The sequence below is a fragment of the Chelon labrosus genome (assembly GCF_963514085.1).
Source record: "Chelon labrosus genome assembly, chromosome: 11".
In the NCBI taxonomy this organism is placed as follows: Eukaryota; Metazoa; Chordata; class Actinopteri; order Mugiliformes; family Mugilidae; genus Chelon; species Chelon labrosus.
The window spans coordinates 2,834,076-2,860,877 of NC_140344.1; the positions used below are offsets into that span (position 1 = coordinate 2,834,076).

A 26,802-nucleotide genomic window follows, 5' to 3' on the forward strand; every position below is an offset into this window, starting at 1 on the left:
CAAACCCATTAAACAGCACTACACTTGCTGTTGCTAAGGTATTGAAAAGTGTAAACAAATCAACAATAGTGAAATCTTAAGAACTGTAATTTTATGTTTTGCTTCAAAGTGTAGAACTGTTGTTCTGTCCTGTTACTTTGTGTGTTAAGGCTCAGGTGTGACACAGTAGCTCTACACCTCTGTAAAAAGGTAAGTAACTGTGAACCATTGTTGTTCCAGCTCACGGTGACAGTCTTAAGTCCACTCTGAAAATGACACATCTGTACACAGTAGCATTTGTGTGATGTTGTTTACAGAGTTGAATCAGTTTGTGTCCTGGGCAGACACGATGAAAACATCAGGGATAATCCTCCTCAGCAGCATCTCAGTGTGTTTTGGGTTTCCCTACAGCGACGTCTTGATGGAACTCAAAGCCCTGTAAAGCTCAGTGAAGGGAGGAAGTCATCTCAGCCAGAGCTGCTACGCTCAGCTATAGATCACAGAGGTCTTGTCAGGCTGTGTGTCTCTGTAACATGATTATTCAGACTATCTGCTGTCCCTTTGTCAGCCCGGAGCAGAGGCGTTAAAGCCGTCTCGAGGGCAGCTGACACGCCAAACAAAAGACAATCTCTACTTTTCACACCAGCTTATCATCTGCGACTTGTTGTGACATCTTGCTTAATGTCTCCCAGGATGCAGCATCTGCTGCTTCAATCTGTCCTCCCTCTGGGAAGAAGGATGCATATTTATCTCTTTCTCTGCTCTTTCAGTTTTAATCCCTGATTTCCTCTGCTTGTTGTTGTTTATCTCTGTTTTTCTGCAGGATGTGGTGGTGGCCTCTGGCTTCACTGTGGGCAAATCTCCCACAGTTCGGAAGGACAAGCTGCACCCCTGTAACCTTCTACTATCGGGAGGTGACGCCTGCATTTATGTGAGGACTTTTAGAAACCTATGTAAAATGCTCAGTATAATTGACTAATGCACCATTGTATTGTTTGGAATGATGGCTCTTTTAGACCTAGCAAAGTCTGGTGCAGTTCCTTTGAGGTCTGAAATCAAATTTGTCAAACGCTTTATATTGCATGTTGGAGTACATCAGCTGTGAACATAGTTTGTAGCCCAAATCCTGACACATGCATTTGTGATCAAGTGATCCCCAGCTACACATCTGCTGCTCATCTTCTCTGTCTAGCCTATTGCATGACGGTTTTATTATCTGTGTGCATAAATTCAGTCTGCAGGCTGTACCAGTCTGTTAGAGCACAGGCTTCTGTGTGAGCTACAAATTGAACGTGACTCATCTTTGGTTGTGTCACGACCTGTGCCATTGTCAGACAAAAACAACAACACCTGGAGACGTGTCTCTGTTTACCTCTCAGTGAATTTCACATCGTGCTCATATTTCACCTGCAGGTTCAGTGGTCACTAAATGAATGATGCAAGATGTCTCCTCAATCTTGCTGCGCAGCTTATTTATTCACTTTTGTTAACTTCTTTGTAAAAAAACATTCAGATGATGCTTGCTAGGGTCTGATCTATTCATCAGAGGCTTGTTCAGTAAATCAGGTGGGAGTTACTGCTTTCCTGTTCTGATTATGACCAGGTTTCCACCAGAATATTGCTGAAGTGATTGTGAGAAACATGCCATTAGAACCAAGACAAATTGTCAGAAGTGAGACTATTCTGAGCAAATTAGCTTTCTCAGCATTGTTTAATTTATGAACTGAAGGTTGTTAAAGTGACATGGAGCTCTGAAACTGGATCAGTTGTATCCAGCATATGATCAGATACAGAAACTGAGATACAGAAACATTCAACAAAAGCTACGTGTAAAGAAGGTGTCTCAGAGGACAAATCTTAAACCACTTCTGAGTAGGCGGAAATGCTTGGACATATGCTTGGGGTGGGCGAAAACATAATAGTATTTAAAAGTGAAGAATGGAAATCAAGTTCTATCTACTGATAAACAACATTCAGAAAATAAAATTTCCTGAGAAGCCTCTTCCCATTTGTTGAGCTGTCGTCGTCATTTGCACAGCCATTTCAGAGCGAAGAGACCACTGATGTGGCAAAGAGTGACTTTATTAATCACCATGCTCTCATTTATATCTCATTTATATCCCACTTCTACTGCAGGTGTGCTCTGAGTCACCAACACACTCTGTGTTTACTCACAGTTGTACTGGTACAGATTGGCTGTATAACATATTGTGTGCTGATAAAGACCTTTTAGGGAATTTTGTGATATTGGGCTTTATAAATAAAACTGTCTTGACTGTTGAACTGTACTGAATCTAGAGGAATGTGCTTTCAGTTTCACTATTTTTTTTTTTTTTACTACTCCCCACTGCAATATCTCTCTGTAGCTGTCCACTACAGCTAAAAACACCTCATCTCTGTCTCCTGTCATCCTTCAGGTTTCTCGGCCACCACCTCCTCCTGACCCCAGATCACCGCCGGCCAGTAAGAGGAGCTCCACACTCTCCTCTGAGGTCAGAAGCCTGGTTAGCTGAAGAGGCTGCCGGAGTGTGTTGTGGGATTCTTGTATATGTCAGGTTGCTTCTTGTCATCTGGTGCCTGTCCTAGAGTCACCTCCGCAAGATCAGGGTCTCAAAAAGTGTCACTGCCCGATTGGTGGTGTTTGACACTAGTGTGTTTAAGCCTTTAAAAACTGCTTTCCCTCAAACAATTAATCAGTTATTTTCTTAATTACTCCTTTGGTTAACTTACCATCAAATAATAACCTTAACTTCAACCATTAAGCTTTCAACTTTGTATTCCAATATTGTCTTATAATAGCATATTTTACTATAAAATCTATGAATAAAGAAACCATTTCAAACTATAACATTTAAATAATTAAACTATTCATCGCCAAAGTTAAGATTTATGTATGCAATCGCTAACAAAGGCAATGGTGGAAGACAGCAAAACACAGGCCATTAAGCTGACTTTGAGATGGCAGTACCCTACTGAGGAGGATTTATGTAATGTAAACCTAATTAGAAAAGATGTTTATGAGTCTGCCATTAGTTACCATTTGATTTAATGTCAATGGCTAGTGTAGATTGTAACTGGAATCGAGCCTTTGTTATTTATATTTAAAAAAAAAAGTTCAAGTACTGACGCATGCTCATTGTGTTGAGATCGGAATGCTTTGGATCATTTGATTTTTGCTTGTGCATAGGTGTCCCTTTTAGTGTGCACCTTGGGTTCGTATTTAAAGCATTCCCAAACTTAAAAGGGTTTATGCTTTTTTGGTCTCTTTCTTGCCAACAGGGCAGCGGGAGACACTAAATTGGGCATATATACATAATATGCTGTTGCAGTGCCAGACCATTGCTTCAAACATTGACATTTCAGTGGACAAACTCCAAAGGAAATTATTAGAAAGCAGGATTGTGGTCTGTATGAGTAAAATTGCACCTGAAATGCACATAAAACTACAAGAAAATGTCCTACCACTCATTTCTGGCTGACTGACTAGTACGAGCTTGTGACCTATTGCATTTTCTTTGCCCTTTGTGAACATGTGTGAAGCAATTGTACTGATACAGCTGCTGCAATTTCCTTAAAAATTACGAAACAAACATTTTGACAATTTTTTTTTATGTTTTATTGTTTTTATTATTGTTTGTTTATTATTTGATGATGGCAGAATTAAGTTGAAATTTCAAATGGACGCATACAGCAAGAGAATAGAGTTTAAAATTTTAAAGGAGTACTGTATTAGATTTGTACTGTGAGCAATTGTTGGTAAACATAAATGCTGGACAAACAGCCTTTTTCTCTCATGCGAAAGTTTTCTAGATTTTCTAGTCTTACATTACAAAATATGCTGAACATTGCAGTGGGAGGTCCTCTTTATTTGTCCGCAGGCCCACACAAACCTGAATTGTTGGCTTTGAAATAATACATCTACTGTGTTGGGATGAAAGCTAACATTGGTGTAGTAATATTGGCATTTAAGATGGCATACCAACTTGTTTTGCTTGTATTTCTTTTTAATACAGTTTTCTTTTTCTTTCAGACTTCCAGGGCGACCAAGGCTCCAAAATACACATATGTCCAACTGGACAAACTTAAGGCTGGATCTGTTGTCAACGTGTACGGTGTGGTGGTGTTCTTCAAACCACCATTCAAGACCCGTGGCACAGGTCAGTTGTTTGTTTCTCAAGCACATCCTTGATGTCCTTCCTAGCTTTCCCTTCTTGCTTTTGTGTCCCTCTCACATGAGATACATTCAGAGGAGTCAAGACGACAGACGTTTAACGAAATGAGACACCCCAGCTGTCTTTTCATGACATGTGCCACAGCTGTCCATTGTTGGTTATGACCTATCAGTGTAATTTATAATTTATTACCTATGGTGTTCATGGCAGCTTCGGTGTTGGCCAACCGAATACTAAACATAATGTTGTTGAGATGTGGCATTTTGTAGACAATTTTATATAAGATTAAATAAAGCAAATAAAACTAATTTTTAGTAAAGTAACTATGCTCGTATAAAGTGAAGATAGTTCCTGTTACGTCTGAAGTTGTTTCTTCCTCCTCCTTTTGACTTACTCTCTTGAAATAATTGTAAATCTTCATGGTCTAAAAAAATCCAGAGCACAGGTCCTGGATCTTAATTTTTCTATCAGGTTAAAATCAGCAGAGCAGGGTAGGCGACCTGGGTGTGTGTGTGGAGGGGTTCTTGGAGGAGGCGGCTTTGGGGAGGGAAAGGAGAGACGTGCAAAAATATTTCTGATTCGTTATGTAACCATGACAGAGCAAATTAGACTAGGGCAGCCCGCCATAGTATTTACATTGAATAAGAAACTCTGGATAGATTAAGTGGCAAATTGAAAAAGTAATTGTTTGTTGCAGATCTAGAATTAGCCAAGTTTGAGCGGAAGCTTTCCCTAGATGGGCTATGCAGGCGTGGCTTGAGCACGCTCCTCACCATGATCACTGTGTGAGGGGACATGTAGCAGTGACATGGCAATATCATGGGCTTTGCTTAAACGTGTGAATGCAACCACTTGGTCGTCACCACACACTTCTGTTTGGTTTTAGCATTAGTTTTTCTGCTAGGCGGCTGATACCGTCTTTAAGTGCTGACTATACGCTTGAGGGAGCGAACCGTGTGTGTGCAGAAGGGGCCGTATACATCAGCATAGTCATTTGCCTTAAGGCGTGAATAGAGGTGTCCTCATTCAGGACATGTAATAGAACAGAGAGGACAGAGGTTATAATCATAACATTGTTTATTGGTATTTGTAAGTGTAACAGCTCTGTCCTAGGAGCTAAAAAGCGGTTACTATTTGAAAGCCAGAGTGATACTGAAAGAAATTATATTAAAATGCTTTGAGACATTTTTTGGAAATGTTTCCTAAGGTATGAGAATTGGCAAACAAGGTCAGAAACATAAAGAACACTGCCTCATCTGAAGCAGAAATGAGTTGACAGACAAACAAAGCAAGCAGAGAAAATCGTTGCTGAAGCTCTAAAAGCTCAATCAGTGCAGAGTAAGAGAAATGTCACTCATTATTGCTGTAACATACCCAGAGAGGTGTTGAGGTGCAGGGGAGCTGAACTGCAAAACATTTTGTCATTGTAAGTGTTGATGGTCTAATAATGAATATTTTGGGTTTGAACAGGCTGTTCATCTTGTTTTAAAGGCTTTAGTACTCCACATCATCACATTGGGAACTGTGCACATCTAATCCACTAATAACAGTTTATTTTATAACCCAGTTAATACACTGTTGGTCATTTCAACATGAAATAGAAAAACAGTTGTTTGACTTAAGTTCAGCCCTCAGAGGACAGCGTTAGAATTACAAAAGAAGAGCAATGGAATCTGTAATGAGAAAATAAAGAGCACATGATGCCCTGTGTTTGGGAGCAGCAGTGAACAAAAACAAGCATCTCAGCTGGAAACACTCCAGACTTTGTCATAATCTTTGTGGACCTTCAGGCGTCTTTTAAAGTGAGCATAGATATTGGAAAAATCCATCTAATCAGACACTGAAGAAATAAACAGCAATATTCAGCATCCAGTCCTGTCAGATGGATCCACAGAGATGATGGCGGACTCAATTAAAGTTTCAACGATTAGTCACTCAACAGGAAATGAATCTGTAATTAGTTGGATAATGAAGTAATTGTTAGATTTAAGCAACTATGCAAACATTTGCATTTTAATGCCTCTACAAACTTAGGATGTGATGTTTTTCTTTGTCATACAACATAAACTGTATATCTTCTGTTTTTGAGTTAGATGTTTATGTAAAAACATCACTTGGGTTTTGTTTATGCATTTCTAGAAAATATACGTGTTCATAAACATGCAGGTTTACAGAGGGTTATATGCACACACAGATTTTTGAACATCACTTGACAAGCTGAGAATCTCGTAGGCTCTCTTTTTTGAGCCCATGTGGAATGGCCATTGCAGTCAACTGCATAGACATCAGCTGTGAATCTGGGTCATATTGATAGCTGACCATTAAACCACCCTGCATATTCAAAGTATCCTTATTTATGGGACATGTGTCACCTTGAAATAACTTTTATAACATTTAAAGATACAGAAAATGGGATGGATAGCATCTCCAGGTCAAGTCATTATGTAAGTTGTTTCAAAACCTTAAACACCTTTTTTTCTTTTCTTTTCTTCTTCAAACTACAACTGTGTTGCTTTTTCTTCCATGACTGATGTCTGACTTAACAATACAACAGCTTGTGTCTTTAAATGTGATTTGTGAATAAAGTGACTTTATATGTGAGTTTTATCAAAATGCAAGATTAACCTTTTTTTTTTTTACAAAGAATATTCATTGTGCATAACTGAATAATAATTCCACATGTATTGGTCATCATATTCCTTAAGTTTTGTTTTACTCCATATCTGTCCATTAAAACACCTTTTAGCCTTAGCTTTTATGGTGGACTTGACATGTAGTTCTTACAACAGGATTTTTCTTTTCACAGACTTCTGCTCCAGCCTGAAGATCACTGATCAGTCTCAAGAGAAGATAGGCTGCACCATCTTCTGTGACAAGCTGGAAAAACATCCCAAAGTCTTTAAAATTGGAGACATTGTCAGAATGCACAGAGTCAAGGTCCAGCCTTACAAATAGCCTTTTTACTAAGTGTATTTCATGTGGTTAAATTGAAATGCTCTTGAAATCTATTATGTGGTATTTTTTAAGGAACAGTAGGGACATCCAAGTATACAACAGAGATGAATTGACCAATGAGATTAATGAATTCCTCATATATCTACACAGACTCAGGTGTTCAACGACTCCATCACACTGGTCAACACTTTCGGTTTCTCTGCGGTGACATTTGATGGGACAGTGGGTGGAGCTGTGGAGCCACGGACATCCAGTCAATCTTTTCACTTCGACCAGGAGGACCAGCGGAGAGTGGAGGAGCTCCGATCCTGGGCAGCTACCCACGCTGTCATCCCCCCAGTTCCTACCGCAATCCCTTTATCTGATGTTCAGCCTAGGTCTTACTTCAACCTGACCTGCCAGCTGCTGGCCAAAGCTCCAATCGACACCACTTGTTCCCTGCTAAGGGTAAGCAACCTGAGTAAAAGTACAAATGCAGCTGTAGTAACTGATGGGTTCATTTTCTAATGATATATGTAATACGGGGGTCAACAAATCTGAAAGGGAGTTTTTAAAATGTACATCTTCAGCATGAAACAGCATCACACTATACAAGAATTGTCACTAAGCTGACACCGACACAAACGCTCAGTGTTGCCATCTTCACCTCCCTTGGAGTGGAACGCAGATATTTTAGTCTGCTTTTCAGGTGGTTGACGCAACCACCAGTAAAATGAAATAAAATTAACTTGACCTTTAAGGGGGGGCTGTGGGTGCCTTTGGGGGAGCAGCAGATTATTGAGCAAAAAACTACCCAACTCTTATAGAACCAAGAATGGTGCTGTTTCCTGTGTGGTGCTTGTGGTGAATGTGGATCATAATGAGGTCTCTCACAGAAAGCACATGTCTTAAATTAATTGTTTATTTTTCTCCGCCCTGACACACTTAAACTTGACTTGTAGTTATTAGCATGCTGTGCTATGCTTGCATACAGTGATCTGAGTGATTTAAACTAAACATGACATATGGCCACAACTAGAAAAATAGGAAATAGAAACTCTGTCCTTGTGTTTTGCATGATGTGCAATCAAAAATTAACCTGAAACAAAGACACAGCGCTGACTAGCGTTTGGGTGGCGTTTTTACAGAGCGAGCCAGTCAGACAAGCACTAAGTATAAATGGCTCGTGCTTAGGTTATGGCGTTTGTGTCCCGCAGTACTGTAAATGAGCCTTAAGACTTTGTAAAATTTGTTGGGCTGCAGAAATGTTGCCACTTCTATTATGATCCAAGTTCTGGAACAAATAGTTGAACACATAGATTAATAGACCAGCATCAGCTTCATGTTTCCCTGCTTGTATCAGGTGAAAAACATTGCATTCAGGCCATATTTTCATGTTTTTTCAGGTGTGGGATGGGACAAAGTGTCCGCACACTTTGCTGAATGTAATTGTTGAACCGAACGCCACAGAGGGGCCATCCACCTTCTCAAAGGAGAAAGAGAGCCTCATAGCCAACGTCCTCATCTACGACAACCACGTGGAGTCTGCCAGACAGCTGAAGGTCAGAACTCAAACACAAATACAAAATCCTGAATGTCTTGTCCTACGCGTAGTGTTATTTTAGCTGCTTGTATACAGATGATATTTATCATTTTCAATGTACTGTACACTGTACGGTACGTATTATTATTTTTAGTTTTGGCACTGTAACGGCAGATTGTAACAGCAACAAATCAAAAACAGTTGAACACAAGCTCAGGCTTATCGAGATCACAGTCACCACAGTCATTGATTCCTCTTGCCTGCATGTTTTCTAGAAACATGACAGAAATCCACTAGTTTAGATGTAATTAATCTGAAAGACTTTGTGTTAATCTGATAATGGAAACCAGTTAACCCCTTCCATGGAGAGTACTTGACACAGAAATCTTTTTCAACCTTTTCTCAACCTCTGTCTTCTTTCCTTTGTATTAATTAAATAACATTTATTTTATTGCCTGTTACAAAAAGTGCTTGTTTGTCCCCTGTATTTCGGAAGATGGTAGGTCACACCCCACACAACAAACAGAAAAACGAACAAAAATTTGCATGCACGGCATCAGTTTGCCCTTTTTTTTTTTGTTTGTTTGTTTTTAAATCTTGCACTCTTGCCCCTTGCTCTTTGGAAACTAGGACTGCAACTTTGCTTCTCAGCTGTTCTCTGTCCTCTGCTGTTTATATTTGCTGAGTCACTTTCGCCATTTAAATGTTAAACTTCACCGGGGGCAAGTCATATCTGCTGTCCCAAATTAACAGATAATTAAGTTTAAACCCAAATACCTTTTGAAAGAAACTGCCCTTTGTAAGTGGTTCACTGATTCAGAATGATTTGTCATCTTGAAGGATTGTGTCGATTGGACTGCACTCAGTATCGGCAGACTCCCAGTGATTAAAAAAATTAAAGGACAGCAAATGGGGTTGGGGCCAAAAAGACGTGGTTAAGAAATCTCTTATTTTAGTAATAATCAGTATTAATTAGACTGATGATACTCATCAAGTTAATATGTCAGTTTTTCAAACACATACGGGTCTGTCTCCAAGCATTCTAGTCATTTGACCGTTTCATCAGACTTCTCATTCATAATGTCACTAATAGAAATTCTGGATATAAGTGCCAAAATACAACCATAGATTAATAAACCTCTCTTGTCTCGTCATGTATGCAACACATACCACAGCCTGTGTGTGCGCTTTGGTCAGAAACTTACCACGCCCACTTTGATTCAGACTGATTCAATTTGTGTTAGATTAAATGCAACACTGAGGCCATGTGTGCATGTGCTAGCATTACTAATGTTACGGGGGCCTTAAATCTGGGGATTCCAGTTCCTTTTATGGATAACAGGATGTCTGCATAATAGAAACCATTCAATGTGAGGAGGACTGATGTTTAGAGTCAGTCATTGGGTGGTTTGGGTTAGGATTTGTGTCCAGGAAGTAAAAGACCATAACCTGGCCTTAGTTTGCTTTTAGGGAAAGAGAATGCCCTTACAAAAATACAAAGATGCTCTTGTGTATGACTGTGAGAGAGTGACCGTTGCAGAGAAGCACATCCATCTTTATTCAGAGCTTTGAGAGATAAATTACATTGTTAGTTACAAAATCAAAAAGAATTACAGGTCAAACCACACACACAGGTTGTCTGTAGTAACAGGTTCACACCTGTAAGCTTTGCTTTTCTGAAATTGATTTATTACAACATTCTGTTGAACACATCAGACTCTAAATGCATTGTTTCAGGGCATTTCACAATGACACCATTTTATATATATATATATAGATATATAGCATATAGTGTATAATAGCATTTCTCAAGCTTTTGACCTGTGTCACATCTAAAAGATGTATTAGGACTACAAGTCCCCCTTCCTCCTATTTTCCCGTGAGTCAGCTTTCTGCAGGGCATTAGCTGCTGGTTGTGGACCACGCTCCTGTCATTCCATCAGTTTTTAGATTGATTTCTTTCCCTCCAGGCAGCCTTTGGTTTCAGTGGATTCCTACAAATATCCACTTGGAAAAAAACTGATGATTCCTGGCACAATAATTCTGATTCTGACAACTAAATGTGTTTTTCTTTTGTGTTTTACCTGCAAAGAATGCAAATTAACTTTTGCTACATTTAGCACCCGTGGTTTATGGTTGTGTTTCCCAAATTTGGGCTCATTATTTTGTGTGAAATTACATGTTTTTGGTCCTTTTTTTAGTTTGCATCACCCTTGGTGAGAATAGTGAAGATTTGTAGGTTTTTTAAAAAATTTTTCTCTTTCTTTTCCCGTTATTCTAAACTCCATGGTATGCAACTCCCAGCATGCCTCTGTGTGAAGAGCTTTCAACACTCACTCAGCAAACTCAGTTTATTTTTACACCACTTAGAGCAGTCTTTGATTGCCTAGCGCTCTGTAAATGCATGTGATAAACAGTGAGCATGGTAAATTAATTTTAATTACTTGAAACTTTAATTGCCCTGAACATTTTAGAGCACCAGATTGCATGCATATCACTGTTATCACTTAACACTAACTTCACTTATTTTTATTTTTTTTTTAGATTATTTAATCTTCGTTTCGGCTGTAAATTTGCCTCCATGTGTGCTTTAAAAATAGAGCAAATAGACTGAACAATTTACATATATCAGTTCCTCAAATAACCATCTCTGTAAAGGCCCCTCTAGTGTAAAAGCATGTTTCTTCTAATGGTAGAGTATCATGTCAAATTATTCTTGTAGTCACAACTACAATTTGTCGTGCAGTTATTCTGGGCGTTTTTGCAACCCAGAGTCTTTGTGCTTTTCTTTTTATAACACATTGGTAAAAAGTGGCGTGATGTGCTGTGCAGTGGTTAAAGTGACGGAAGACAGCCGGCAGTAAAGCGGGAGCTCATTTGTCCTTTTGCCTACAAGGACATGCACCCAGTAATAATCACAAACAACTACTCTAACGGGAGAAATGACTGAATTACAGCTATGGAAACCACATTTCCTGACCTCCTGCTGCAGGGCTAATCCCACACAGCCACAGCTGCTGTTTGACACACAGAGCTTTGAATATGTTTAAGGATAAATGATTTTGCATTGACCTCTGGGTACTTTCCATAGCTTTCTGTTGTTTCTCTACGTGCTTACTTCTATTACACCAATGTCAGCTGAAGGGCCACAGTACTTCTTCCAGGCACAGAGATGTCGCTTATGCGATTGATTCATGTTGAACTTCTATTTTAGAAGGCAAGTCATTTTAAAACATCAGCAGATGCTTTAAGACTCAAAACCTTAGATGTTTGAGCAGCGAATATTTAGTATTTGGGGCTTCAGATTAGCTTTCAGCCTTCATCAAAATCTCTCAAATCTTTCAGAAAAGGAAGTCAGACTGCTGCAGAGATGTCCTATTTCTAGTTCTATTTTACCAGCCTTGGAAATAACATTAACAGCACACAGAGTTCAAGTTGCAGACACATGTCAACATCAACTCTTTGGAGGACTGTGTGGATCAGGCCTTCATAGCTGTACTGGAAAAAGCCACTGAGGAGGTCATGTGGCCGATGAGTCCAGATTTATCCTGTTCTAGAGTGATGGCGCATCAGGGTAAAAAGAGAGGCAGATGAAGTGATGGAGTGATCCTCAAAGACGATGGTTCTCCACCATCCTTCCAGTTCTTAATAATGCGTTGGACAGTTCTTAACCCAATTTTAGTAGTTTCGACAATCTCCTTCGATGTTTTCTCTGCTTGATGCATGCCAATGATTTGACCCTTCTCAAACAGACTAACATCTTTTCCACAACCACGGGATGTGTGTTTCAGTGTGGTTGTTTAAAAAATGAGAAGGTACTCAGTGCATCAGCTGGGGTTAAATAACTTGTTGTCAGCTGAAAGATACTCACCCATGCAGTAATTATCCAATAGGAGGCTCATACCTATTTGCTTAGTGAAATCCAGGTGGCGACTTTTTTTTAGCCAGGCAGTGTAGTTTACATAGTGAAGTGCAGTAACTGAGTGGGGACTGGAGACCTCTCTGTGTTCTGCCACCTTTTTAGTGTCTGTCAATATACTGCAGGCAAGGCGTATTGGGAATATCTGTAACAGGCTACAGATAATAACCTGGGATGTAGTCTCCTCCTCTAAATTGCATGTGTATCAGTCACTACAGCAAGTACACTTTCAACCTGTAGGATTGTGATGTGCCTTTAAAAACAAAGAGCATTTTATTTTATATAATTTGAATTTTGCAGACAAGGAAGGGAAAAGGGCTGTAAAGTTATAAATCATAAATTGGCATTGCCTAAAATTACAAAGATATGATTCTTAGTCCACATTGCCCAGCCTTAACACATAATGGAACAGAATAGAATAACACTAGAAATTAAATGTTAACTGATGGCTAATTGCTTCTTTGTTTAAATTCATGGACACAGCCTGACTTGTGATGTCTTGACTGAAGCTAATGAACGGTCAGACATAATGTTAACTATCATCCAGACCAGGTCCAGTCTTATCTTGTGTTCAGGTTTGTGTTAGTGTTGTTTGTTTACAACCCTTCTCACTAATTAATGTAACCAAAAAAGATGATTTGATGTGTTTGATGATTTGAAGTTCTCAAGCGCAGACAGTAGGCTCTTCTTCCTGTGGAGAACTCATCATTGATTTCCCGCTTTTAATGATGATTGAAAATGACTGTAATTGCTCTGGTATTATTTCTTAAAATTTGCTCAATTTAGCAATTATTAAAGTGAAGTTAATTTCTTCTCATCCATTTTGTTTATTATCACTGTATGGAGTGACTGTCAGTTGTTCTGTTCATTTAAATGTTTAATCTGTTTGGCTGAGTGGTTTTATTCTAATGTTTTACTGTATAAACATCTCTCCACTCTGTTCTTGTGGTGCACATTTGCAATTGACCCCAGAGGCATTGAAGAGCTCTTCACATCAAACAGAGTTGCTTCATTAAACATCTTTTAACCGCAAAAATGTTGTAAATACGCTTCATTAAAACATTAAACAGCTGAGGTAATGGATTTGAAATAATATGTTGAATAAGATCACCTGGAGGCAACTGGTTTAAATACAACTATTATAAAGGGAGCAATGGAACAAAAAAGTACATTATCACGTGAATGAGCAACGGGTCATCAACAAAAGCTTACTTCACTGTACCAACAAAAGCTGTTTTATAAACGTAAGTAAGAGGACAGTCTTCTTTAGTGTCCTTGTAAAAATAATAAAAAGGACACTACAGTTTAATGTGCAGATTGTCTTTAGTTTTATGAGGACAGTAATTCATGGTCAACTTTCAGTGGGATTAGATTGTATATTTTATTTGGTGTAATGGGTGACAGTTGGAGACAGTTGAGTGCATGTGACATCAATGTGAACACCAAGGTTTTGAAATATCCTGGCTACAGTAGAGTTTTCAATACATCCACTAAGTATCGGATTTTAGCAGTATTCTGTTGCTTATCTGACGTATTGTTTTCCTGTTCTAGCATCCACTCACTCAGACATACACTACAACCATGACTGGTTTACTGACTGCACGTTTAATTTAATTCAACACAATAAGTTGACTTTATTTGGGAGATTCATGTGTGGTCTCCACGTTTTGTCCTTCCTTTGGGCCTGATCGTGAAAACTATCATCTTAAGAATCGGGTTCCGTTTTATCATCAGAATCAGAATATCCCTTCCTTTTACGGTTAGGTAGGTCCACCTCCAAATGTGTCATTTCCCACAAAGTCATCTGTGTGTTTGATGTGTGATCACACGTTTGTATTTGCAGCTTTTTAGCAGTGCCTTCATAAGTTTGGTGTGAACTGACGTAAATAACTCTAAAGAAAGCAGATACAGGGACAGACTGACTCAGAATTTTTTTTCCCCCTGTGATTCAAAGATGTCAGGTGTGCAAAGAGCTGGTGGAGGTGTAAAACTTAAATTAAGACCAGGTTAATTTTAGATTTTGTTGTTAGTAGAGAAAAGTCACGGGGTTGACGAGAATTGTAATTTAATAATTATAGAGAAGGCAAAGAGGTGCACTAGACCATGTCTTCAGTCTGATCTGAATTTGCAGCCTAGCAGTACCACAGTAAACTTCCTATGACTTTGTGATTAAGGATTACGTAACATTTTTAAAATGCCTAAACAGAAACTGAAAGAAAAAAAATGACTAAGACCTGTCACAACTAGTTATTTCTTAATGCGATCACTAGTGGAAAAGTTTGAAAGCACTAATGAATACACTGATTAGCCACAATACTAAAACCACCAAATAGTGAAGGGAGTGTAAGTGATGATTTCAGCACAATGTCACGGTCTTCTGGGAAACTGGGGTCCTTTATGCGCTTTGAATAAAATAAAAATAAAATAAATAAGGAATATTCATTCCCAGCACAACTATACTCATAGGTGTGCAATTGATAACATGTAAACAGAAAAGACAGAGCACTAAAGTACACATCAAATATTAATTTTTTTATTTTCAGGGATAGTTTCTGTCAATGGTTAATATGACATATTTTTATGATTAATAGCATGTGTTGCTCAACTGTAGTTTATTTCAAATTAACTTTCAACTGATTGAACCTTAAAGACGGCGTTTGATTCCAAGACCCTGGCTGAGTTCTGGATTTCGGTAGAGAGGGAATACCCACCGCTGTCCAAGGCTGCTATGGATGTACTGATGCCATTTCAAGATTTTCTTGGCACTGACTTACATGAAAAATAAATATAGATTGCGACTTAACGTGGAGGATGATCTCCAAGTGGCTGTCACCAAAATTAAACCCAGAATGGATCTGCTTTGTTCCATGCACAGTGCCCATCCATTACATTAGGCCAGTTGTTTTGCACGCTGCAGTGCAGGCGTCAGCTGTGCATAATGCATGCATGCACACACATTATATTACGTTTATATTTTTGTCCTGCTCCTGCATACTGTGTTCACTTGTTACTTCAGCTTTTACATTGGGACTCCATTTACTGATGTGTTCACCACTCTCATGTTACTAAAATTAAATTAATTAATCGCACCATTATTTTGTGGGTCGGTCTGAAAAGTTTGGGAAGCTCTGGCCATGACAACCGCTCCATGAAGTGGTCCCATATTACTTTGAGAGAAAGAATAAATGAGGTAGAGCAGAACGCAGTATTAATCAAATTAAAAAAAAAGACTGAGTCTAGAGGAAGTGTAAGGCTGGTCATCGATAACACGACTCTGTGTGGCTCCACTCTCAGACAGTATTGGCTCCAAACTTGCAAGATGGCACTGCCATCCATGGAATTCTACCATCATGGAAGGAAGTGGAGACGTGTCATTCATATTTTTCTACAGTCTGTGATTCAGATATGTATAAAGCTGTGTTGTTCTGCGGTTGAAATAGGAAGCATGTCCATGACGATGTGATGGACCACTGCTTTAGTACTATTCACTTACTTCTGACACTTTCTGTCATAGGGCACAGCATGAGGGTACAAGTTTTGCAACAGTTTGTTTCAGCGAGGAGGCTGTGAAGGCTTTCTGGTCTGGGTTGCAGTGCACAGTTTAACAGACTCTTTGTATTGCTCTTTATAACACTGTTGTAAATGGTGGAAAAAATTAGTTGTGCTCAAGTCTTTGTCAGTAATTTGTTTTCAGCACTCTCTACAGAATACATTCTTCAACTCCTCATCTGACACTTTAAGTCCAAACCATCTTCAAATTATTGAGCTGTTTTTCTTTTTACCAACCAGCTCCTGTTCGGTAGTGTGATTCCCATCTGTGTTGCTCTTTGTGTTGTCACTGTGTGGAAGACTAGAGGGTGGGACGGGTGGGCCATGTTCAGAGGAGGAGACAAGCGGGGCAAGGTGAAGCTGTGTAAGACTTGGATGAGGAGCAATAGGCAACTTGGCAACTCTCTAAGGATAGTTTTAGTGCAACTTAACTATATCAACATAAATTATATAATTTTATGTAAATATATTGATATATCTCAAAAACTCGATATGTTGTGCAGCCCTACCACCGCATAAACACTATGTTCTTCCATTGCCCCGTAGTCCAGTTCTGATGGTCACATATCCATTGTTGGCGTTTTTAGCAGTGGGGAGGGGTCAGTATGGACGCCCTGACTGGACTGCGGCTACCCAGCACAATACAAGGCTTGTTGCAATACACTTTGTTAGAACAGCATTTGATCTATAGTAGCTCGTCTGTTGGATAGGACCACATGGGCTGTGTACAAGATGTACAAGGCATTGGTGTTGGCTTATATATATTTACTTAGCATGCCAACATTATCATGTTGTCATCTAAAGATAAGTACACAAGCCAGATCCACAGAAGCCCCTCCCCCTCAACCCATAGGACCCAAAGGCCCCCACTAACAACATTCTGTTGCCAGACACCACAGGACACCCTCAGAAGACCCATGTCCATTCTCTGATGACACAACTGTTTTGGAGGCTCAAGGGAGACCTACACAATATTAGGTAAACCCATTATAAATGCTGTAGAGACGACTGTTTCATCTGACAGTGTTGTGTTCACTGTTGTCTATATTCCCACAAGGAATGTATGCAGAGTCTACGCTGTAGCGGCCGATACTGGTGAAAACAAGTTTAGGTAATTACACTTGAAATTCTCTGACTGATTTAGAGACACTGTATGTGATTACTGACTGTGCTGTATGTGCTGTAGTATTTACCGTATACTGTATATATGTGCCTGTTAAAAAGATCTGCATGGTCACATTAACCCTAATTTGAACACCAACATTCAAAACCCTAAGGCCTGCAAGTAAAGCTCAGAAAGATGCCTCTGGTATAAAAGACCATCTTGATTTGAATTTTGACAGTGGTGTCTTAAAATTTGAAGTCAGTTTACCTCTCACTCAACCTAGTGTGAAACACATCGAGTCTCTTTGTAAAAGAAGTGATTGAGCAGGAATATTTCCCCCAATTACCAGGCTCTTCTGGTGAATCACTAGCGATATTGTGCGAAATTGACTGAGGCATTTCTATGAGAAGAAGACCATTAGGAGAGAAAGAAGCCTATTATGATGAGAGTGAGGAGGAGGAGTAAGGGGGCTGCTGGCGGTTAGTGCGTCTCCTGCTCTCCTGCTGATTTCCTCAGAAACACGCACATATTGAAACATTTATTTGAACTATGCTTGTTTGAGATGAGGAAAAACCTCAAGCAACATTTAACTGTCAATCTGCCACTCTTGCACCACCTTCATCAACAGACGCACTTAGAAATATCTCTGCACAAGGAGAGGAGGAACAAGTAGGTTATTGTACTGAGTGTACTGTCTGTCTGTATTTAAATTGATTTGTTTTTATGTGTGTTATTAGATATACATCAGGTTATACAATAGACTGTATAAAGATGGACATGGAACAGCTCCTCAAAAGTGAAGCCACACATTTATCTCTCAAGCACAAAATCTAGTCTTTGCGTGTGGAAACTGTAGCAACAGTATCATTTGCCCATGTCCTGAACACATCTATATAGACATCCCAAAATAAACAACTGTACCATGAAGGCCAGACCAACTTCCCGCCCACAATTTATATATATATATATATATATATATATATTTTTTTTTTTTAGAAAAAGTTTGTCTTAAGTCACTCCATTGGGAACTGATTAAGCTGTGGTAAAGCTCTGCCAGGCCGATCAAATCGTTGGGGAGGCTTTTATGTGGTGTTGGGCAAAAGAGTAACAGCGACGTCGTCATACACGTCATCTGAGTGGTGCCATAAAATTTAACTTGTTTACACAACAGTGGCTCTGGCTGGTTACCAGACTATCCACTTGCATGCTGCATCTGTTGAAACACGCCCCATAATGAAATCCAAATCTTGTGTTAGCACACTCATATTGTAATAAGAAATTAGTCTGGCTACAGCCAGCTACAGCACCTTTTCTGATAGGACGTGGCTGCAAATAAACTTCTGAACACTTCTGAGAGCAAAGATGCCAGTAAGAAGTGCTTGAGCTCTAGTCCCTGCATTGTGTATTCTGTATTTTGGTACCTTTGAACATCTGACAGAACTGCCTTCAGCCCAATCAGTTGTGTTTGCTGTCTGCTCTACCAATGGCTTCAATTGATGTGAATTAGCGTGTAAAAGTCCCCTAATAGACTGTAGTTACCATGACTTAATCAGTGGAGGTGCATGCGCACTATATGAGCTGATGTAAAACGTATTTTACAATATGATCCAAATACTCCTGTCAAATTGCTGACATGTTCAAAATGAATGCATCTGTCAAAACATGCTGGCAGTTCGCCAGGACAGCCATTAAACTGCAGACTGCAAAACCATTACAGATTAATGAACCCATTATTCACAAGGTTTATCGTTGGTGGAAACAGAAAGAAAATCTACTTTACTGTCTCTTGTCAACACAACAGCATCTCCTCCCACTTAATTATCAACAGATAGTGATTTGCATTACACCTGTCTTGTTTGCATGCTCACATTGACTTATGCTGACATGATGATGTTTAGCAGAGATAATGTTTTCTGTGTTTACCATCTTAACACAGGAGTTAGTGGGATCGCTACATTTAGTTCAGGCCACCAAATGAATAAGCAGTCAATTCTACAGTTCTGAGATGTACTGTACTGTATTGTACCCAAAGAAAGTTTCCTCTAGTGACACGTTATAAGCTCTCCTACTGGTAAGCCTCGTGAGGGTTCTGAATTCTCTAAGCTTTCAGCACAGAAAGTAATCATTTTATATTGTGAGTCATTTATTATACTATTTATATGAAAAATACAATATTACATAATTGAACTTTTAAGGCAATAGCCTTATAAGTTTCATTCAGGGGATACAACCAGGCCTTTCTTTATGCAGGTGAATTCACAAGTAGTAGATGATCCCTGTCAGCCTTGCCAGGCTGAATATTAGACCTAGAGTAACTTGCTTTTATTCAACCCCACACTGTAGCCCCTTTAACACAGCTCATTTGAGGTGGGACATATTTATTCCACCTCACTGTTCTGTGTGAAATGTATAGAAACTGACGTATAAATCCAGCATTTGATCAAAACGCACACTCATTTTTTATTCTGTTTGTACAAGCAAAATCAAAGAGTCTTCTTAGAGGCACGTTCTCTGTGTAAGAGGAGCTTGTGTCTTCCCCAGTTTCTTCCTATCCTATATTTCTCCATCTATTCATTTTTCTGTTTTTCCTGCCTCTACCATTCATCATTTATCCATTTATCTCCCCTTCTGTCTCTCCCGCAGTCCTTCCCTCTGTCTCAGCAAAATCTCCAGCACAGATGCTTATGTTTTTCCTGTCAGCCTGCCCATAAATTAAAAAAGCCACTATCTGTTGTTTCCGTATTTAAACAGGTTCCACTGTCAGAACTGCATAGGCTACATTCAGACTGCAGTCCAGAAAAAAGAAGAACCACTCATATTTGACTCATATCTTTTGTTTGATTTGTCTTCTTATCATAACAGTGTGAGCAGCACAAATAATATGTAATTGGATCTTTCCCGTTCCTGTTTGGGCCACATCAATATATGGCATGATCCCAGACACTCTTAATACTGTATGTATGTGGTAATGGAAAAGAAAAGAAAAGAAAACATCCAGACCACAGGAAAGAAACCAAAGGTTAATTATTTTTTACCACCTTTGCCTTGTAAATTAAGCTTTACAAGTTTTGTTTTGGCTAAATGGTGTTACTGTATCAGCTGGTGTGAACTTTTAATTGGAAAACAAAGGAACATAAAATTGATAATCTTCAGCATCGGCTTCTCTGCTTAATTTATTAAATTTCTGTTACCAGTTTGAATTCAGTTATAGTAATAACAATAATTTAATTTTACTTTTCTGGAAGAAAATAAAATGGATAATTTTCAGCATCTGCTTATCTGCTCAATTAATAAAATTTCTGTCACCAGTTGGAATTCCATTTTAGTAATAACAACAATAATTTAATTTTATTTTTCTCTATATATTTATTAAAACGTATCTATTATTTTAGTTGGTTTGAGCAATATAAGAAATGTCTAAATCGTAAAATCGTGGCATCTCTGTTATCTCCCAAACACCGACCAGATATATGTAGTGAATTAGGCTGCTGTAGTTTCCTTTGAGTCCCTGGCACGTTCAAGTTTTGCCACTCTGCCAGTCACAGCAAGGTTAAGTGATGGAAGCCACTGATGTTTCATGGTTTCAAAATATTTGACATGGGACAGATCGCTGTGCTGTATTAAAACTTAACATAATAGCACGACAGAGAGACAAAAACAGCAGCCTGGAGATATTTTTGATGACTAGATAGTCAAAATTTAACCTGAACAATATGAATTACTGTTCTCTGTTGAATTGCAAAACTACAATGTGATGATGAACTCATTCCTGTGGACATGTCCAGAGACTGGGATTCAGCCATTACTGCATATTGTGTTTTTTTAACAGGCACATCCTGAGGTACTGTGGTGAAAAATTGAGCCATTGATTGTTGTGCTTGAGAAACCATTCATTGTCCTAGTGATTTCATCAGTATGCGTTCAGCCCAACAGCTTCCGCTCATTATCTCCTTTTTAGTGCTCACGGTCGACCAAGTGCGCATTTCCATGTCACTGGATGTTTTTGGGAGGGGAGGGTTGTGCGCCCGCTCTTCACTCCCACACCGTTTCCTGTTTGGTGAACACAGCTCAGAGGAAAATGAGAATTCATGTCAGGCCGCAGGCTCAAATCTCCCCCCAAAACCACTGACTGCAACAAAAATGCTGTTTCTCCTGGCGCTGGAGAAGCCAGCAGAGCATCGCTCAAACAACTGAGAGTTCAGATCCACATTCACACCGACGCTTCATTACACAGCTCTTGTCTGTGTTGAGCTTCATTGCATCTACCATAATTTATTTCGATAGTACAGCTCTGGTCAGATTTATTTATCTGTGTGTGAATATGAGTGGGAGTTATGCCTAATCTGAGGAGCTGAGTTTGAAAAAAAAGCTTTTATTTTCCACCATTTTCCTCGTCAGATAGTCTGATATTCTGTCTAATTGGCTTTTTGATAAGAAAAAAAATCTTATGTCCAAGGCTGTTTCCAGTTTGAGTAACAACTTCTGCTGCTGAATGTTTTTTTTTTTTGTTGTTGTTGTTGTTGTTGTTGTTGTGAGGGACTGGCCAGTGTCCGTGGCAGCCTCGAGGACTGATTGAACCCTCTTCTATTATTCATGTAGTGAAATAAGGAACCACAAATGTGGTGCACAATGTACAAAAAATTAACAATTAAAAAGAGTGTATTTTGTCCTTCAGTCATTTTCAGTGTTGATGAACCAGCATCGCAGTGAATTTTTCATCTTTTACATTTGAACTAAGCATGAAATAAGGAGCACCTTCAGTTTTATCATATATAATGTCAGGCTTACTAAGCTTCTGGGAAACAAGCAGCGACACCAATTTCTAAATTTGTTAGATGACTTGTTGTTTAAACCATCATCAAGAGGCTAGAATAAGTTATCATCTCTTTGATTTACCTCTCTGAGCTGATTTCACAGCAGACTGTAATAGAGACTTTGTTTATGTTGATAACACAATATAGGCCATTCCAATATCTCAGAAGGGGTTGTAAAATGATTGATGAATTATTCATCAATGAAAATAGAGTTTAATTTGATCATTTTACTTCAGAGTGCAGACAACGTACAGTACATAATCTGAAATTAGGTGTATTTCAGTCGGTCACATCCCGTGTTCCCTACTGAGTTGATGTTCCAGGACAAAGAGCCCCGCTGTTGAGTCACGCTGTATCTGTGTGGCTTTTAAAGCCCATTTCCTGCTGCTCCATAAAGAACCCAGTGTGAAATGAACAGTTTCTCCTTCTGAATAAGGGTACAAGTTTTTTTGGCTGCGTTATTGAGCATCAGCTCAACGAGAAACCATGGAAGCCCAAAGCAATCTTTGAATTTTAAGGAATTTCTTTTTACTGAGCAGCCAAGCAGCACTAATACCATGAGACAGCAGTTGCGGCGTCTTGGCTGACGGGCAGTGGGCGGGCGGACGATGGAGTGTTTAGTTTTTATACAGATCAAGTACTTCCAGAAGACGCCATGGGCTGTTCCACTCTGTTTCCTCACCCTCTTTTAAAAGAAAATGGTTTGTTTGCAGGAGAAGCTGCAGGGGAACCATTTTCTGTCAGACATGCTGATCACTCTCTGGACTAGTGTGTACTATGGCCTCTGAAAGTCCCCGTGCACATGCTGATGGTGATAATATGCCCATTATACTAAGCATGGTCTCAGCTGAATGGTCAAAGAGCTCAAAAAGCTGGTCACAGAGCTCTAATGATACCACTGTTTCTCCTGCTGTTGGTTGCTATGCCAACTGTTGTAGTACTGATGGACCAAAGAGGTAATTTTCTCTTTTCTCCTGGGCTTTAATTTCCTTTAAGAATGAAACATTTTCAGGAGATCTTGTTCTAATGAACTATTTAAAGTCATTTAACCTCAAAAAGAAAGCAGAGAAAACACCCTTCTTTTAATAAAATAAACACCATGCTTGGATATACAGAGGTTTCTGTAATTTTTTGCAAAAGCCCCTCTCCTAAACGCATAGGACCAAAAGGCCCCCACTGGCAACATTTTGTTGCCAGACACCACGGGACACCCTCAGAAGGCCCATGTCCATTCTCTGATGAGTCACAACAGTTTTGGAGGCTCAAGGGAGACCTACACAATGTTTGTGTAGGTCATAATGTTGTGCCTGATCGGTGTATTGTTTATCAAAAAACAGAATTTTATAGTGTTTCTCTGATACTGTATTCCACTGCTCTTGCTCAGTCATTTATTTAGAACCACTGATGCTGATGCAAAAAATTGCTAATAATATTTTAAAGGTTAGTATTTTATGTTGTAAATGAGTTTCAAAGGCAGTGCATTTGAAGTTTTACAGATGTGTTCTCTAAATTGAAAAAACAAAATCAGCGTTGTAAAGGATGATTACAATACACAGTGTCAGTGTCCATATGTTGTTGTTGTTGTTGTTGTTGTTATCGCAGTTTGTACTTGCCTACATACAGTATCTTAGATGCCCATCCCACAAATGCCATGGAAGCTAGCAATCTGTGTCTCTGCAGGGACATCTGGGAGTCCATTTTGTCTCTTGTATCATGTCCGCATATCAAAGTATTGAGGTTGTGTTCAGTAATCATTCAAACCATGGATATGAAATTGGAATAAAACGATCAACTAAAATAAAATGAATGAAAGTGAAAATATACGTTATGGTTGTCAAATCAGAAGATGGGAGAACAGTAGCTTGAACTTTCATTTACCAAACCACTTTCAGTAAGCTCCTGCACCTCTGGCCATACTGTTCTTTGATCCGATGAGTCATGTCCAGGTCTAAACTAAGTGCTGCTTCTCTCAGCTGAATGTCTGCTCATTATAATCATACCTGGGCTCCCAGGGCTGTTACAGAGGATTAAATATGTGCTAACAGACAGGAGGCTTGACCAGGCTCAATCAGAGCTGACTCCACATGGCACTGCTTTTATTTGCACTGTCTTCTGTCCTCTGGTGTTCTCTCCCACACTCCGGATATAGTGACTCTCTTGGTTCTCTCTACACCTGTTTCCAAACACAAAATTTGTGGTAAATTCTGCTAAACCCTCGTGTAGCACCAAGAAAACACAGACAGACTCTTGAGTGCTTAGGATTGTTTTCCCCTGTCTCATGGTGTTAAACATTCAGGTCTCTAGGGACAAAATAAAATCTGGCAGAGTCTGGGATTCTGCAAACTAAAATACTGTCTGTTTGGTTTCATTGTTTGCTTCCTCAGTGGGACCTATATTATCGTAATACTAATTCATATTTAAACAGCTTGTTTTCCTATACTTAGCTCCTGAGGATGAAGAGAGAGAATGAAATTACCAACATACATTTTCTTCTTGTCTTTTTGTAATAGTGTGATGTTTTAACTCATGTGAATATGCCTTTACCTAATTTTCCGTTGATCTTTCCCTTTTTAACAAGTTCATGTAAGATCCACATGTTCCCAGAAGCTTCAACTCAAAGTGTGGCTTTAAAGACATATCAGCAGTCACTGTCCATGCACCTTTCTGGAAGATGGCTGTTCCTTTTACCGATGGATACCCAGTTGAAGTACTATCCCCTTTAGCAGAAATATTTCTTGTAGGTATTTTTTGTAATTGTCCACCCAAGAAAGCCTCGACTATGCAAGAGACAATGTAATTCAGACTTGTTCTGGCACATCCTCCAACTTTCTGCCACTGATTCATGATTTGTCCCTCCTTGAATCTCTGTTAGTAGATACCCACGACTGCTTAAGCCTTGTTGATTCAGAGCAGTGTTCATTTTGTTAACGAAGACGATGACAAAACATATCCGTCAGCAACCATTTTTTCTGTAACTAAGACAAGACGATGAACTAAAACTAAAATCTGATGAGAAAATCAATGACCAAATGTGTGCCTTTTTCTGTTAACTAGACAAGACAAGATTAGAATGTTATCTGATATGATGAGATGTTATTTGAATATCGGACATTCAAAATACACGATCTCCTCATGTCTTGTAAAATGCAAAATTTTCATCTGAAGAGTATGACTAAATCAATAATGGCTATGAAAAATAAACGCTGTTTCGAGACGCTCTGACCCAGTCGTTTGTCCATAACAATTTCTCCTTTGTCAAAGTCACTTGGGTCCTGGGTGATCCAGTCACATGTGGCACCTCTAAATACTTATTTTCATGCACCTCTACATGTGTCTTCAGTGACCACTTATGACTGCATCTCTGTTCTGCACTCTGTATGCAGATAAACACATCATCTGTGGTGCTGTAGAAGGATGTCGGTTGAGTAGGCACTACGTCAATACGGCCGGGGCACCTTGTATGTTCACACTACTAAAAGAATGATCAGATGTGGCCCCCTCCAAGAGCCACCTTTTATTCATCTACATGATACAGTATGTTACAATGTTGTACTTAACCTTGATTTGTTCATGTTCATAGGTCAATGGTGTCAAAGCTAACAAGGTCATCGCATGTCCTCAACACCAGCTTCCAAATAGTTTTGGGATTGGTCAAAATTTTGGAGGAAACTTGAATTTCTGAAAATAATCAAATCAGATACGGAACAGTGTGGTCACTGGCATTTACTGCTGTTCTGTGGTTCTTCTACCAGTATTCTGTATATGAATCTCCTGCTTCTGAGAGAGGTCATTAACACAACCATAAGCAGATGCTTCAAAATAAGTAAAATTACATCTTTGTTTGAGAGTTTGCACAAATGACCAATACAGTCACATTTGTCACAAGGATGATCTTTCAGCCATACAAATCAGAAACTGAAAGTCAAACTGTCAAATGTTGCTGAATTTTTTACAGTCATCTTGAGTTGAGTGGCAGCAAGCCGGTATGAAATAATGAAAGCATTTTTGCACCACAGCAGTGATGTTGGGGATCCTTTTCTCTATCCAACCTTGACATGTTTTTTTTTTCCAGTATTCGTGTGTTTTCTTCTGTAGAATTTTTCTTGATGTCTTCTGACATCATGACACAGCAGAAATAAAACCACTAATATATATTGAACTCTCATAAATTGAGATGGTTCTTCTGCTCGTCAGTTTCTCTGTAACATCCTTTTATGTGGAAATAATTTTAGTTAATCAAAAAACTTCCATGAGAGTGGGGGTAGCTCTCCAGTCCTCCCGGTTTATCTCTCTGTTCTTCTTGTGGATCTCCAGAGGAGAAGAGGCCTCAGGAGATCAGCTGCTAATCCACCCTGACACCGGCTCAAACTTCTCCTTGTATACTGAGAAAATGGGTTTAAACGGAGCCCCAGCTTATAGAGGATTCACTTTCTCAGTCATTCTTCTGCTTTCCAGTTATAATGCAATTAAACGTCATCTAATATATATATATATATATATATATATATATATGTGTGTATCTGGGTGAAGAATTCCATGAAATTTCTGAAGATAGTGAATCCCTCTGATACTTGATCTCTGAAGAGTTTGTTGATGATGAGTGTGAGGACAGATTTCTGTTGGCTGCAGGCTTGTCGTGACAGAGTACCGAGAGGGGAAAAAAACAACACAAATGACAAACCCTTCAAGCCAAACCCTTTGAGCAGCTTCTGAATCACTGCCACCTCGCTGACTATAAGCGTAGTGCAGCATCGCCATCTACTGATGGATAAAACCTTAAGGGATAG

General features: G+C 39.2%; 1 protein-coding gene across 2 annotated transcripts in view; it reads left to right on the plus strand.

Moving 5' to 3' along the window:
* Nucleotides 1-26,802, plus strand: part of pot1 (protection of telomeres 1 homolog) — a 41,233-nt gene that overhangs the window by 7,471 nt on the left and 6,960 nt on the right. For both annotated transcript variants that reach the window (XM_084555547.1, XM_084555548.1), the window contains exons 4-9: nt 803-910; nt 2,397-2,471; nt 4,010-4,136; nt 6,958-7,088; nt 7,257-7,553; nt 8,492-8,647. In XM_084555547.1, coding sequence (XP_084411673.1) covers nt 803-910; nt 2,397-2,471; nt 4,010-4,136; nt 6,958-7,088; nt 7,257-7,553; nt 8,492-8,647 — 894 coding nt within the window. The remainder of the gene's footprint in view (nt 1-802; nt 911-2,396; nt 2,472-4,009; nt 4,137-6,957; nt 7,089-7,256; nt 7,554-8,491; nt 8,648-26,802) is intronic.